Here is a 16,775-nt window from a genome sequence, read left to right on the forward strand (position 1 = left end):
TTTTGGAAACCATTCTGTCTTTCACGTTACCATTTCAGTCTGGAGCAGCAGCCAATCAGTTAACTGGCTCTCCTCTGTTTCTGGTGATTAATGAAGACGTTGTGATGAAAAGTGGCATTATGAATGGGGGGGGACTTGTGAAGTAAAAACTGTGGGGGGGAATATCAGGCTTTACTTGTTACTTCTAGAACCATAAGAAGATGAGCTTACCGTGATCTGAATAAACCTTTTAACACAGTGACATCAACAAAGTAGAACAATGGATCTATGACACATTTACTAGTTTCTGGTCAAACAGGTGAATTTATTAGGAACATGTGAATGCAGTAAACTCAATGTACTTTCATCGTGTTTTATTACATGAACATTGAAATCGATTGCAAACATGGATTATAAAGCTTTATCCTGTTCATAAAGATCTACACGACAAACACTCAGACGCAAGTTCCAGGAAGAGTGTCGGTTGTTGAGAGGCTCAATATCATTTGGCTGCACCGCCTCTTTTTCCTCCAGTGCAGCTAAACTCTGTGTGTGTGTGTGTGTGTGTGTGTGTGTGTGTGTGTGTGTGTGTGTGTGTGTGTGTGTGTGTGTGTGTGTGTGTGTGTGTGTGTGTGTGTGTGTGTGTGTGTGTGTGTGTGTGTGTGTGTGTGGAGAGACATTTTATAGACCAATTAAAGCCATGCTGGGCTTATGCCGTTGTGTGTACTCGGAGTACACACTGCTGTTTTCCATGGAAAGTTCCTATAGTTTGTAAAAAGGGAGGGATTTTAGTCCTGATAAGCATAACGTCTGGAACAGAAATGGGTAAAGCCACTTGAGGACACAGCAGCAGAGGTTACTTCACTGAAGCGTTCATCGGATTCCAACACCCCGTAGTGGAACCAATTACTGAACTTTCAAAGTAAAGGAGCATTTAATAGGCATATTGTAACGCAAAACATGCTTTTTAAAGGACCGACTGCTAATGAGTTCTAACCACACAATGAATGAAATGATATCAGGGCCAACATTTTCTGCAGGGAATCGTGGAGAGAGGCTCAGCACACATGTTTGTGATTTCATTTTTCAGAAATATTGTATGATGACAACAATATAAAGCACGTTTCCATCCATGAGTCTCGATCAGCTGTCACAGGTCGCACACTGCAACTCTCCATGTGTGCAAAACTGACCACATAAGCATGGCTCATTGAGCCTGACACACTTTTTAATGTCTTACGTTAAAACCTATTCAAATCTAGGACTCTCAGCAGATACATGCTCCTTATGTTAATTCTGCAATCTGAGCTTCCTTTTTTCCAAATTTTTTTTTTTTGCGTATAGCACAAGAAGTCGTTTCTGTTTGTTTCTGTCATGTCAGGATGACATCACTCTGAAACATATCTATAGAATACAAAGAGTGTATCCCATTCAGCTAGTAGTAATTGTATCAAAGATCTATACATTTACATCATGTGTGTGATGAGCAGGTTTTCTTCTTCTCATCTCTGTCCGTTACCCAAGAAATCAATAGAGCACTATATTGCACTGTAAATTGTGTTTATTCCATCCTAAAAAACAACAACCTCTCACCTCCCTCTGTCTCTCAGCTGTGAGCCGAGTGACCGACCGGACCGACAGACATGGGGAAGCAGAACAGCAAGCTCCGCCCTGAGGTGATGCAGGACCTCCTGGAGAGCACCGACTTCACCGAGCATGAGATCCAGGAGTGGTACAAGGGCTTCCTGAGGGACTGCCCCAGCGGGAACCTCTCCATGGAGGAGTTCAAGAAGATCTACGGTAACTTCTTCCCCTACGGAGACGCCTCCAAGTTCGCCGAGCACGTCTTCCGCACGTTCGATGCCAACGGCGACGGCACAATAGACTTTCGGGAGTTCATCATCGCGCTGAGCGTGACGTCGCGTGGCAAGCTGGAGCAGAAGTTGAAATGGGCTTTCAGCATGTACGACCTGGACGGGAACGGGTACATCAGCAAAGCTGAGATGTTGGAGATTGTGCAGGTGAGTGTGCATGGAAGGACACAGACACCGCATACACTCACACAAACTGTAACATTAGCCAAAGCAGTGATTGTTAAACATTTATATTAGCCGTGCGGCCACTGTATCCATAACACACTCTTTATGAGACCAGGAGAACCAGTGCTGGCACTTTAAGAACAGGAGGAATCTCTCACAGATACGGAGCTGGATGTGCCTCTGCACATGATTTATTAAGAGACCTTCATTTATTGCCAGTATTGAAATGTCAGTGTACTTAAAAGCATTTAGATATTAAGATTAATTGAATGAAAGCAGTTTTGGAAACAGTCATTAGCTTGACTCCCTCTTAAATGTGGCTTTTAACTGGAAAGAAAAATAATGGATTTTCCATCTACTCTTCACCTTTTTACTTCCACAAATGGAACTAAATCCTAGCCTCATGATTGTCTTTTAAAACACCTGCTGTATATGCTCCTCGGTTCTCTTTAGTTTTTCTCCAAAGGTAAGCTTGTACTCTGTATTAACCTGTTTTGTAAAGCCTACTTGCTTTCTTTTATAGTTGCCAAAAGCAGCCTCAAGCTGGAAACACGAGGAAGGACGTTTTATATTAATTCCCTGTCAGAGTTAAAAGCCCTGCATGCTAACCTGTTGTTATTCATTAAGGTAATGAAGGTGAATGTCAACCGACAGCCCAGCGGGCTCTGTGGGCTTTCAAACATTCTAACCAACATGGAGTTTCCAGGAGAAAAAAAAAAAAGCAATTTGAGAAAGCCTGCTCATTTTGAAATGAGATTTCTAGTATATTTTTAGATTTAAACAGGATTAAATCTGTGGAACGTATAGCAGTTGTACTTTATGTTTACAGTATAAGATAAGATAATCCTTTATTAGTCCCACAGCAGGGGAATTTTCTTTTTTCTATAAGAATTGGGGGATAAATTCTGGGTCGTGCAGCAGGGCCCAGTGCACCAGGGAAAAGGGGGAGCACTGGTGGTATTTCCTGCACAACAGCTTCTCATGTAAACAGGCTATTACAGCTGCACAGGTCCACATGTGGGTAACAGCAGCTAGTTTAACGTTGTTTCACTTCCTATTGAGGAGATTATTTAATGTTGCTTTTAGAGGCAATATTTCTTTTGCCACCCCAGAAGCAGTAACAGCTCGGTGAGGCAACATTACCAGGTGTACCAGCAGTTCCCCCAGGAATTGTTCTGGGCTCCAACAACCACCAGGCGGCACCTGGGAGTAAGGTGGAGCCCGTGAAAACTGTGCATGTTAGCCGTAGTATAATATCTTGCACTGCAGACTTTTAGACAGAAGAGAGGAGGTACGGCATATACTGCTTTTAAGCAGTATATTTAAATTCATTTGAAAGCAGAAGAACTAATAATTTGTTGTACACGGAGTGTGATTAAGTAACTCAACAAATCAAAAAGACTTGAGGCTCTCTGAAGGGAGCCTGGCGAGTGTCCCATGGTCTATACAGTTTGGTTTAACAAGCCAACTTTTTATGGTAGCCACGGCCAATCCCAGCAAATATGAATCCACAATGCCTCACATGTGCCCACGTATCATAGTAGCGAGGTTAAATTGGCCTCCCCACCTCAAGACCGCAGTGATTCAGACTTCAGCCTGTCACCAGATCACACAAACCCTCGGCCCACTTTGCATTAAAAGGTGCTGCTGTTCCCAAGGACTGGCAGATGAAAAAAAAGCAATGACTCAAAGGCTCATGTCTGGCTGTGTGCGTTTGTATTTCTTTGTGTGCAGTAATTAGCTGCAGTTTAGTGAGGGCTCAGAAATGTTGTCCACTTCCATCATGCCTACAAAAAGCAGTATTGTTGATTTGAGTTTGTTTGTGGCTTTTGAAATGCAGAAGCAGGATCTCTGTAGTGTTTTTACTCATTAGATTAGACGGTGGCATTCATCATGGCTGAAGTGCAGTTTAGACAGCCCAGGGCCGTCTCTCTGTCTCAGACACACAGAAGCACATCTACTGCATTAGGCTGGCTCACTCTCCTGCTTCAAAGCCACCCACTTCTGCAGAGAGGAAGCAGGCTTACGAGAAAAGTTTTCAGGTAGCGCTGACTTTTGCAAAGTGACTGCTGGAGTTAAAATGATGCCTGAGCTCAGAGTCTTTGAGTAAAGTCTGCAGCTTAGTGTGATCACAGTATCTGCTTTCAGCGACACAGAGGGCACATTGGCAGGTGGATCTCATGAAGCTTAATCCATCCATTTTCTGGTGCGTATCTGGGTACCAGAAGCCCAGACGAACCAACGTCATCCCCCGAAAGCCAACCTCATATTCACAAGCTTTAGTGTGGTTAATGATGTAGCACACGTTCAGTTTAGACTGACGGAAGCGAGAACCAAGTGGTCAGTGGACTTTCCTGTTCCACATTGTTGACCTTTATGCTAATTTGAACACAGTATGAGCATGGAAATTCCAGTCAATGTCTCCACCACTTTGGCTCAGACTGTAGTCTCTCAACAGCTGTGAAATGTGTACAGACATGCATGCTCCCCAGCAGATGAACCCTGATGAACCCTATTAGTGGTTTTGAGTCAAATGTGTTGATGTTATGATTCCTATGATCAACATAATTACCAAATGAATCTCATAATATTCAGGTCAATGCTTTGGTGTTTGACAAAACACCTGCAAAATGAATGACATTGCCATCCGCCTCAGCTGCACTTTGTGTTCAGTGATAATTAGCCAATGTTAGCATGCTAACACAATAAACTAACATGGTAAACTTTATATGCTAAATATCACCTCGTTAGTATTGTCGTGAGCAAGTTAGATTTTTTAACGCTAGCATTTATCTCAAAGCATCACTGCACCTCGACCTTTTGTGAAGTCGCCATCTTGTTTTGTAGTACACACACTTGGAACACATCTGCAGGTGCAAGTGTGCATCCCCGTCCTCTTCTGTGATTGGCAGATCTTTAGAAATGTCATATAGCTCTTTTATCCATGATTTAACTGCATGTTACCCAACTTTTTCTCTCTGTAAGATATAGTGTGCCCCATAACAGTATTATTGTCAATTGCAAATGCCTTACTAAAGACCCCCCCACAGTGGTCTCCATGTTTTCTACTCACAAACCTCCATTTGCCGTAGTGACTGAGAGCTCCTGCAGAGAGTATGTAAATGCTGGTGATGCTCATAATTAGCCTTGCTGTGGGAGTAATTGAATGAGATGGATGGCAGCCAGCCCGGCTCATCTTCTTCAGATAGCGACAAAATCTGAACTCCGGGAGAAAGATGAGATTGTCTGATCCGCTCACCAATAGTTGATAGCTAACCTCTGTCTACCTTTTTATGTGAAACGCGGCGCTATCAGCCGAGCAGACGGGCTCACGGGGAAGTTTATTGTCTCCATTAACAGAAAGGAGGAGGGCGAGAGCATTCATCCAGCAGAGGAGCAGGTTAGATGAATTGATCACTGCTCAGGAGAATAAAGTCGCCATGGGAAACGTATTCATCTTTTGTGTTAGCATGAGGGGAGACACTGTGTGCATGTTGTGTATGGCTGCTGTTTACTGCAGGGCCACTTTCTATACTTCTATATTTTCTTTTTTTAACTTTTACAGTTCTGTCTTTTATTTTTATTTTCTCTTGCTGTTTATTGTTATGCAACAAAACATCAAGACAAATTCCTTGAAACCTGACTGATTGTGACAAGTGGACCTCCCTCACTCCCTTCCGGTCTCTCTTTAAAGGCCAGTGTGTAGCATTTCAATCAGCAGAAATGGAAAATAACATTAATAACTTGTTTTTTTTTGGTGTAAACTCACCTGAGACTAAGATCTAAGATGTTTTCGTTAGATTAGAATGAGCCCTTCATATCTACATTGGTAGTGGGTCCTCTTCAGGGAGAACAGCCATGTTTCTACAGGAGCCTAGAACGGACAAACCAAACACTGGCTCTCGGGAGAGCCTTTTGCGTTTTTACGTTGCCTGAAGGCCACCGTAGTTCTCCGTCACACAGTGGTACTGCTAGCCCCCGTCTGACTCTCTGACTTCCTTATACTGTCTGTGGCACCCAGGCCCATTGGTTCCTACTGAAGACATGAATTTTTAATAAAAGAGTCAAAATATAAAGTTGAAGCCTCGTTAATTTTAGCGAAGGTTGCTCGAACAGGAGGAAGTAGTGCATTTGTTGGGGATGTGGTTTTCATGAAAATGATTCTCTGATACAAGATTTATTTTTTTATTTGTATTTCTTTAGGGAAGAAATAAATAATTCAACTCTTTTTTTCTAGTTATTTATGTGTCAACTCCTGCATTCGATGTCACAATGTTAAATGAAAATGTATTAATAGACTAATGAATAGAATACTTAATTATCTGATATCTTCTGTAAAACAAATGTATTGTTAGCATTAACTGCTCTGGAGAGATACAGCCATGGCTGTTATCATATATATATATATATATATATATATATATATATATATATATATTCAAATTGTAATTATTTGTAGTTGAAATATGATGCATTGTGTCCAATTTAGTGGCTACATAATTCATAGAAGGAGAAGTTCTGCATCTGATCTAGCGTCAGCCATCTTGGTTGTCATGGTTTTTAAATGCACTTACAAATCCTCCCCACTAGGTTGCTTCCTATAGTGTTGTGAATCAGTGTCCACAGTTATGTAGCTTAAACAAAGGAACCACTTTGAATTTGTGAAAATGGCTTTAGAGGAGTTAGTAGAGTAGCACCATCTCACATCTGATGCTCTGAGTACTGGTGGCAGCAGGACGCTGTGCGTGTGTGTGTGTGTGTGTGTGTGTGTGTGTGTGTGTGTGTGTGTGTGTGTGTGTGTGTGTGTGTGTGTGTGTGTGTGTGCATTAATGAAGGAACATGTCAGCCAGTGCAACAGTGTGACTCACTGGTGTGTTTTTAATGGTTAGTGGACGACGATGGAGCTCTATGGCACAGAGGAATACCAGCGTCTCTCTTTGGTCGAGCTGTCGGGAATGTTGAGAGGGTTTTAAGCTGCAGATCGCTCCACTTCTTATTGGTTCCTTGTAATTTGGGGATTTAGAAATTGAATCTCATTCCACTGCGTTGCTCTGGATTAGACCAACAGCTAAATCCCCAACATGTAATATTGGCTAAATGTACTAAACGCTGCCAGCAGTTTGAAGGGTTTTGATTAATAACAGAGCCAGATCACAACTGAAATGAAGACGTATATTAACCACGGCTGCTGCTGGTTCCTCCACTCCGCGCCGACCCAAGAGCCGAGCAGCCCTGCTACTGTGTAATAGGAGGCATAACCGGCACCTATTTACAGCTCCCACTGCACTGTAATCACAATCAGCCCTCCTCTGTTCACATGTCAGATCCCATTCCCCTCAAACCCGCCTCCTTATTAGAGACAGAGAGAGTGGGCTGTGATTTCACTGTTTACTGCCAAACACACTGCGATGCTCCAGAGAGCAGGGGAGACACAACACTGATAAATAGTGTGTGAGGGATTGTGTATGTGCGTCTCCACCGCACCTAAACCACCAAAATCTAGTCTTTATAAATATTATAGAGGGAGGCACCTCTCAGATACGAGGTGCTATGACCGATCCATATTAGATACAGTTTCTTTCTTTAACAGCATAGACTTCACTTCTTCAGGTACCAGTCACATTCATGAAGTCATGGTCGGCAGTCGGTTCAGTTTTTAGTGCCTGAGTGATCCCTGACCTCATAACACAGAGAAATGATCCAGATGAAACCCACAGCGGTTTCTTACATGTGGGAAAAATGAGCTTAGGTGTTAAATTCAAGATGTGTATTATCACTCCGGTTATACAATCTTGGGAAATAAAACATACTAAGACAGTACTCGGCATCAGTACTCTACATCGGCAGATATTTGTTGTTGGGAGAAAGCGTTGGATCAGTGCATCCTTAGTCTGGACCTGATGCAGTCATAGTGTGCATACGAGTAATCTCTATAAACAGATATCTGTATGTGAACACAACGGGACAAGAGTTTGGGCCCAGAAGTGTTCTGGTTTCCGCTTGTAGTCCGAGTAGTATTGAGCGATCACGTTTGAGCAGGTAAACGGTGCGCATGGAGAGTCTGGTAATGATTTAGCTTTTTTATTCGCTAAAAAATAAACTGAATGCGTGTGAAACAATCCGCTCATAGACGTTGTCTCTCCAACTCCAGTCTCCCGTCTCAAATTGCTTATTGGACTGGAAACAATGACTGGCCCGGGGAAGAGGAAGTCTTGGCCCAGGTATCCGTTATCTGGATGTCCCCTGGCTACAGCGGAACCCCACAAACACTGACCGTTGCCCCTTGAGGCTAAATAGCAGTCAGACCGATAGCCGATGTGTTCCGAGATTGGCATAGAAGCACTGTAATGAGAGCAGCACACTAAGAGAGGATCTGAGAGGCGTGACTATTTAAAACTCTTCCATTATTCATGACGGCAGCATTTAGAAGTGTAAGTTTATCTTAAACGTCTTCATACGGCTGTTATCTATCTATGAGAGTCTAGTATGAGCCAATGTGCTTCATAGCTCACTGTGTGGGTCTGCTTTGATCAGATTTGGCTAAATCAGGATTATTGCACGGAAGTAGGTGACATCTCTTTTTCCACTGAGACCACTTGAAAACAGTTGTAAGAGCACAGACGAGATGAAATACAGAACCTCATATGTGAAGTAATAACTAACTGTGGAAGAACAGTGTGCTCCTGTATGACTACCATTGCTGAGTAAGAAGTAGGTTTTCAGAAACCATCCATCTAAACAGGTCTTGATTATCAGCTGTTAGAAGCTCTTTACAGATGCAATGAAAGAGTTTCTAAAGAATGGCTTTAAAGATGAAAAGGTTCACGTGAATCTCCCTCCTTAGACCCCAGTGAGGTTCATCCACTGTAGCCTTGAGTTCAACATACAGCATTCAAATATAGAGAATGACCTCTGTGGTTACAGCCAGTCAGATAGAGGCTACAGCTGATGTAGAATATAAACCGCTCAGAGATGCACGGATCAGTCGTTGATGATGCGTCCTCCCTTGTGTCCCCTCCGTAGGCGATCTATAAGATGGTGTCCTCTGTGATGAAGATGCCCGAGGACGAGTCGACACCCGAGAAGAGGACGGAGAAGATCTTCCGGCAGATGGACACCAACAGAGACGGTAGGCTCAGCGCGTCCGCTGCTGTTTCATGTGGGGGGGGGCTTCAACTCTATTCTGAGTCAAGAAAACTGTAACTCCAAAACATCAAGCTGGGCTGAAAACACCAGCAGGTATTTGAAGATGCTTGGATACATACAAAGCTTTTTTAATTCCCTTTTGCTGCTTCTACCAAAACATCAATATTATAATAAAGGAAAATTATATAATTTGGTCTATTAAACGGATTTATTGGTTTTAGTGAAATGGTACACAGCAGGCATTTTAGTTGCAAATGTATTGAACAGCTTGTCACTGCCACCTGGTTAGCTGTCATTATTGTCACAGAGCCACTTGTAGAGCCCTCCAGCCTAGAGCAGCAGTCCATCGACAGCAGAGCTCACGTACCACCAGCAATATTAGTCATACGCAAATGTACTGTAGACACCCAGACACCCAGAGGGCCCATTCATAGAGCAACAACACTCCAGTGGTGATCCTGAGATGGGAGGAATGACAGAGAGAGATGGACGGGGGTGATGAATTAGTGTGCTGGGAAGGAGGAGAAGATGTAGCACAAGAGGAGAGAGAGCGAGAGAAAGAGAGAGAGAGAGAGAGAGGGAGAGAAAAAGAGAGAGAGAAAGTGACAGCAGACCCAGTCTTTTCACTGGGGCGAGAGAGAGGAGCCGCCTCAACACCGCCACCCGTTGGCGAGAAGTGGAACATCGTTAGGATGCAACGATGGAGGTTGTGAGAACAATCATCTGTTATCAAATCTGTCATTGATTTGTTGGGGTTGTGTGTTTCAGGTAAGCTGTCTCTGGAGGAGTTCATCAAAGGGGCCAAGAGCGACCCCTCCATCGTCCGCCTGTTGCAGTGCGACCCCAGCAGTGCCGGACAGTTCTAATACCTGAGAGCTTCAACACAACCTGTAAGGCTTCACACCCGCCATCTTCACACCTCTTCTTTCTTTTCTTTGTTTAAAACCTGCAGAGTGTAACACAGTTCATCGAGGTGAGAGTTCCTGAGAGTCCTCTGGTGTTGTTCCAGGCAGGAGGGAAGCTATTCAGAGGCTGCGTGCACCGCAGCATGTGGGAGAGGGTCATCCACCATGTCACTGGCTTTGTGACTATTTGTAGTTCATGGACGGACATGAGAGACTTTGTAGGAGGTGGCCTCTTATTTTGGAGCAGTTGCTGACGCAGCTTCTTATTTTTTTAAAGCCCCCGTGTGTAGGATTTTGGCAATTTCTGAAGTGCCGTCTTTGGCAGTCTTGTAAAGAACCTCAGCATTGTCTTAAAATCTCAACTCTTCACTAAAGATGAAAACATTTAGAGGTTTGCCGTCTCCCGAAGTCAACAAGCATTTCTTTAGTTTATCGACTGGAAGCTCCAGAAGGAACGTCACCTCTCACTCTGTAGGCATGTTGTGGAACATCCATCAGTGACTGATCTTAAGAAAGGCTTTCTATGAGTCAGGAGAACCCTGATACAAGAAGCATGTTTCTAATCTTGTTATCTTGAGACTACCTCGTGGTGTTAGCATCATGAGAAAGATGAGAGAGGTTTATGGATCATAAAGCTAAAGGTAGTTGTATTCAGTATATTAGTCTTCTACGCTGCAGGCTGAGTGTGCAGCGGCATCACAGCTCCTCATAAGTGAAGCCAAAACATCTGTATCGCCCCCTGGTGGCTGGCTGCTAGTTTAAGAAGTGCTTGAGTTGATATGCAGAGTTTCTGTGAGCGAAGCATTTTAAAACGCTATTATCGCAGTCGATCGTGTTCATTTCATTGTGGGGAAGCTCAAATCATAATTGCTTAAATATTTGATTAGTTGTGCAGACATATCCATGTCAGAGATTATTCCATACGCTTTAGCCCATGGTATCTCTCCCTTTAAAGTCTCTGATTATATTAGGCCACTAATGTTGCAAATGCTTGGAAATGACTGTGTTATGGTTCAATTAGATTTTTATGTGCATAAATGTTACAAATGTACCTTTATTTGTCCGGGATCCAGTTGTTTTGTTTATTCATCAGCAGTCTCACTCAGTAGATTTTCAGAATGAATCACTTTGTATAAAGCATGTTGTGCACATAAACCCAGACTGGGACCATAACAGATCTTGAGAAATCAGTCAATTGGAACACAATTATTCATAACACATGTTGATATTTTCAATTATTTCAACTGAAAACTTTTGATGTATTCAACAGATGAATGTAATAACAAATATGCCACGTTGTTGTTGTTGTTGTTTTGTGTGTCGATGTTTGTACATGCGATGCCTCTTCTATATCGTGTCATCATGTGATAATAACGACCGACACATTAGCACCTGCTGTTCTAACCTGACTGCCTCCCTCCCCCCGTCTCCTCGCAGTGCTTCTTTTGAGGGACTCCACATGCCCCGAACTCTCCACCATGGAGCAGACTGACGATGAAGAATGACGAGCTGACGATGAAGACGACATGCCTTCAACATGCACTGAGGACATCAAGGATGGGCACAGGAGCCAAATTATCCAGCTTTTTTATCAAAACCCTCCAAACCCCAAGAAAGACTCAACCTGAAGGCTTTCCCAAACCCTCACACCCCACTGATTGTAGTTGACCAGGATCCCTCAGTCCTCCCATAGGCATGTCAGAGTATAGAGAAGGGTCTACAGTAGGTTGTGTACATACAGTTTAAACTGGAGTCTCTGTATCCGTGTCTTTGCTTGGCTCTCTGTGCCCCTTTGAGGCTCCAGCCGGGGCGACACAGAGCCTCAGTCTCTTTAATGTGTATCATAGACAGAGTGTGTGCATGAGACAACACGAGAGAGAGAGAGAGAGAGAGACGCGATGGTGTTGAATAACAGGACATACTGTAGGTGAGATTATTTTATCTGCAGAGAGGACTTGTGAAGTTTGTCCTTCACTCAGAGCGAGTACTGCTTTTTTTTTCCCGTTTCCTCTTTTCTACTGTGAGAATGTGAACGTGTGTTTGTGCATCTTACAAACTCGATAGACTTTGTTTCATATTTTGTGCTGGGACAAAATGACATGTGACTTGTGATACTATGCTACTATGCATACGTGCCCTGATCGGTCGTTTAGATTTTTGTGAAGTCTCACTGATGTGATAAAGAATGAAGCGCATCCCTTTACCCACCATCTGTTCCTGTAACAAGTTGACGGAGAGTTTTGGAGTGGCGGTGTGTATTACTGCGCTCTAGCTTCAGGAGAATAGAAAAGTAGTCTTTGAAGTATTTCAGTACAGTGTAGATATTTTAAAAGCGCACCTAAATTTGTAAAGCTAGTTGAGATTGCTCAGTTCATAACAAATGTTGTGAAATGATAAAAAAAAATAAAATAGTTTGTTTATTTATGGTATTGCGGGATGTCAAGCATGCAAACCAGACCTTTACCGTGTGAAGAACAGAGACACGCTCACTTTTAAATGTTTTTAAATGCCGCATGTTGAACAGTCGGGTGCAGGGGTGCATCGACTAAATAACACGTATGCATGTGACTTATGCGCATGTGTGTGTTTATGGATTTGAGTGGCTAAACGGTTGCCCGTGCAGCCCTGAGCTCGCTTTCTGTACGTTCGTGTCGTCATCGTTAGTGCTACCAGTAGTCAGTGTTATGGACAGCGTATGGACTGCCAAAGCTGACGGTTCACCTGAATAACGTCATGGAGGGGAACAAAGAGAAGCTTTAGGAATAGACCACCACACACCAACAATCTATACGTAGAGAAGACACGCTGTTTAATGGGGATGCTGGGTAGTCACAGATGAGAGCTTTTTCTCTCTCTGTCAGTTGAGCTCAATATTTAAATCACCATATAATTGTGTCTGTAACCGGGCCAAATACACACTGAGGAGTGAATCCAGATTCTACAGCACACTTTCAATCAACTAGAATCTACAGTTTACAGTATCACGTACAACACATGACACGCTATTCATGGTCACGCATCAGTGTAAGTGATGGTCTCACCTTATCTCCCTCCTCCTTTCCTTCACTAAGCTGTCAAAGAAAAGAGTAAAAACAGCTCTCCCTGAGGTTTTTAAGAAAGTTCAACTCTGACCTGTGTGACCCCCCCCCCCCCCCCCCCCCTCCTTTCCAGGGCAGAGCGAAGCCCTTTCACTTATTGCATCATTTTCCAATTAGAGAAGCTTTGAATGTTTTACTAAAGAACTGCTGGTTTTTGTGAAGGAAAAAGATAATGCAGACAAACAAACCGAGAATCACAACTACTGCAATGATACTGTCACCATGTGTTGCTTTTATTGTATTTTTATGATTTGTTTCTTCTTCTTTCTTTTTTTTTAAAAAAGCTAAAAAAAAAAAAGAATTACAAAAGTTACGTCAGGTGTAACATTTCTGTTAAAACACAAAATAGCATCTTGTGGTCAAGTGCCAAATATAAACAAAACAGTATTGTATAAATTTATACTGTACAATTATTATCTGTTGAACAAAATGTTTGTAATTGTTGCATTTTGTAGGTTTTGTATGGTATCCTGTATTTAGTGACTGCAGTTTTGGAACACAGGATTCTGTATTTTGGTCAACTTTAAAAAGCAAGAATTAAATTTACAATTTATTGTGTGAAAGCATTCATGTGATGTCTGGTTAATTGTAATATTGTGGCTTCAGTGTGGCCGATAAAGTTCAGCCTACATTAACTTATTGCATATATATATATATTGTATCGTGGATGTGTTGGCCCATAACTAACAAGACATATGAGAGCATACATGTTACCAGTGTGTTTATAATGAGAGAGAGCACTGACCCAAGTCCCACTCAGGACCATTCTAAGCCAGAAGGTATGAGGAGGATAAGCATGTTTGACAGACAATGAATATTGTCCTCAAAAACACAGTTTGGGTTCTATTGCTTCTAGTTTTAGTAACGCTGAAATCTGGTCATTAATTATTTGGTAAAGTTTATCCACAGTAGGCCTAACCGCTCTGTTGAGTCAAGAGTATGGCTCAGAAAAGCATACCAGTTATATAAATGATAAATATGATTTACTTTATGCTGCAGTTGATATCTCGTAGTAACGGAGAAAACAAAAGTCAACAGACGTGCTAGCAGCTCATTGAGAGCAGGGCTTTGAGCTAAATGCTAACGTCAGCATGCTAACATGCTGGTACATATTGACCTAATAACAGTGCTACATGAAGAGTAGAGAGCATGAACGTCTGTACTGAGATATTTCACTAAAAGAAAAGGTAAGGGAACCACCGAAGTCAGTAAGATTCATCCTCCATCTGTACACATTATCATTGCAATCCGTCCTGTAGCTGTACAGAAATATGTCAGTCTGGGTCAAAGGTGTGGATTTACCAACATTGCAAAACTAGCAGTTTTTTTCTGTCAGCTGAGTTTGATCTCTGTGACCTGTCACACTGGACTAAAGCCCTGTGGTCCTCACAGAGGAACACACTGATTTCTCCTCACACTTTGTGGTGTGAATGCTGGCTGCTGGAAGGCGCTAACCCGGGCTCCTCACTTCATTGAAGCAGCTGAAGTTGTATGATGAATGAGTTGGGAAAGTGGGATGTGGGTCGAAATTTAAAAATCTCAATCAGCGGTTTTGAATGTTTTCATAAATTATAGATTTGAAAGATGTTTGAATGGAGAATGAATCAGTAGATAAGAGTTGAAAATGCATGAAATGTGGAACTGGCATTAGACTATTTCTCAAATAAGGCTTTTGCGATTGTTGATAAACATTCACCTTTCAAAAAGATTCTTGGTTTTTCGCTGAAATTTCAGAGGATGGCTCGCGTGATGCTCAGAGAGAGATCTGCCTTTAACAAGCATTTTACTACTGCTGGCCATTTATTGAAGGATGTGTATACAGCACCCACAAGTTAAAGCTAGTAATATTAAAAGCAATATCACCAGTATGTATGTATGTACTAGTATGCTAGATTTAAGAAAAAGATCCAACCTAAAAACCCAGCCCAGTTTTGCCAACTCTCTTCCAATGAAAGTAGCAGCACGAGCTCCAAAAGCTGCTAGATCTAACCTTTGTAGGTTTAACTTCATATCACACATTTTTCTACATTAATCTTCCAAGTCATGCACTGTTGATATCTTTAAAATATATAATATATATACAAAATATAGAAAAGTCTAGTTTTTATTCAGTACAAAGTGAGAACAATTATTTTTGCTTTGGAACCATTTCAGAAATCTGAACACTGAAAGGTTGTGAGCTTGTTATCATTCTTCCCAGCATGCTTTGCAGTTGAGCTAAAAAAAAAAAAGGTTCAAATAGTTTTTAAATATCGTGTAAATATCAAATAATCTTGTATTTCAAGACAAAATAAAATATTACTAATTTGAACTGATCATTTGCCTGTTTGTGAGCGTTAATAAACAGTGTCGGGCATTTTGACACATAACATCCCAGTATCTGGAAGTCAGCTTATGTGATTCCTTTGTACAAGGGAGGACACAACAGCAATCAAAGTAATGTAAAGCCATAGTGTAGTATATCAAAATAGTCATGAACAGTCTTAGGAGTAGAAGTCCTAAAAAAAGCTATAGTTTGGTATGTCATAGAAAATCATAAAAAGCCATGATATGATGTCATAACAAACAGTGGTATGGTGTGTCAAAAAGTCATAAAAAGTCGAAGTGTTGTATCTCTAAAAAAAAATCATAGTATAGTGTAGCATAGTGACCTTTTTTGACATGTTATACTCTGACTTTTTCATGACCTTTTTTGACATACCATATTACATTAACATACATTAACATACTAATAACTAAACTATGACTTTTTTGACATAATTTGCTATTACTTTTTCTTGACGCTTTTCGACATAATATACTATGACCTATTCTTGACTTACTATACTATGACTATTTCAACATACTGTACTATGACTTCAAGGATATATTTCTGAGGTCCTATAAAATGTTCGTATATACAATAACTACATGTGTAACTGATACTGCTTTTTCTATAAATGGAACACAGGCTTTAAACTAAAAATGAGCTTAATGGTAAGTGTATGCATTTAGAATAATTTGTCATTTGTCATGTCTATACGTTGTTGTCTTTCAAACTCCACAGAATTTGAAAGCTCATCTGATTTAATAATTATGTATTTCACATTTTATGCCTGATACAAATGTAGTGAATGTGAACATTAGGGCACTAAGATGTAAACATGATTATTGTTGAATGCATCATGTTGCATCTTACTCAGAGTACTTATCACTGTTCAAGTCCAAAATTGTGTGTAGCTGTTGCCTCCGCTGGTCACTGCTAACTGCTCTCTGAAATCATTTGATACTAAAATTGTACACATTTTGAGGTATAAGCCATTAATAAGAACAACGTTTGGGTTTCCAGGTTATGAAAAGTAAAAACCCAAAAGTTGGGCTGCAGAGGATCAGTTTACATGATTTATAGTGCTGGGCAACGATTAAAATATTTAATCGCAATGAATCGCATGGATTTTTTGCGATTAATCGCGATTAATCGCATTGTTATGGCAAAGTTCAATAATGAATTCAAAAGTAGTGTATTGCGCACTTTTATTTCAAAAGTACTGCTATATGAACAAAAGGGCAGTAACATTTGGTTCACGAGATGCAGGTAGCATTTTTATACTTAATGTGAATATAATTCA

The 16,775-nt window shown here is 41.4% G+C and overlaps 1 protein-coding gene across 5 annotated transcripts in view; it reads left to right on the forward strand.

Moving 5' to 3' along the window:
• ncalda (neurocalcin delta a) overlaps positions 1-13,733 on the forward strand; it is a 64,606-nt gene extending 50,873 nt beyond the window's left edge. For 4 of the 5 annotated variants that reach the window (XM_076096473.1, XM_076096472.1, XM_076096474.1 and 1 more), the window contains 4 exons: positions 1,590-2,000; positions 9,042-9,147; positions 9,933-10,054; positions 11,507-13,733. In XM_076096473.1, the coding sequence (XP_075952588.1) occupies positions 1,623-2,000; positions 9,042-9,147; positions 9,933-10,030 (582 nt within the window). In that variant the 5' untranslated portion in view covers positions 1,590-1,622 and the 3' untranslated portion in view covers positions 10,031-10,054; positions 11,507-13,733. Of the gene's footprint in view, positions 1-633; positions 902-1,589; positions 2,001-9,041; positions 9,148-9,932; positions 10,055-11,506 lie in introns of those variants that run through there. The other variant, XM_076096475.1, reaches the window with a different exon arrangement.
• The last annotated feature ends 3,042 nt before the right edge of the window (positions 13,734-16,775 follow it).

This window comes from Anarhichas minor, unplaced genomic scaffold, assembly GCF_050575085.1.
Source record: "Anarhichas minor isolate MPS153535 unplaced genomic scaffold, ASM5057508v1 ptg000022l, whole genome shotgun sequence".
NCBI classification, from domain to species: Eukaryota; Metazoa; Chordata; class Actinopteri; order Perciformes; family Anarhichadidae; genus Anarhichas; species Anarhichas minor.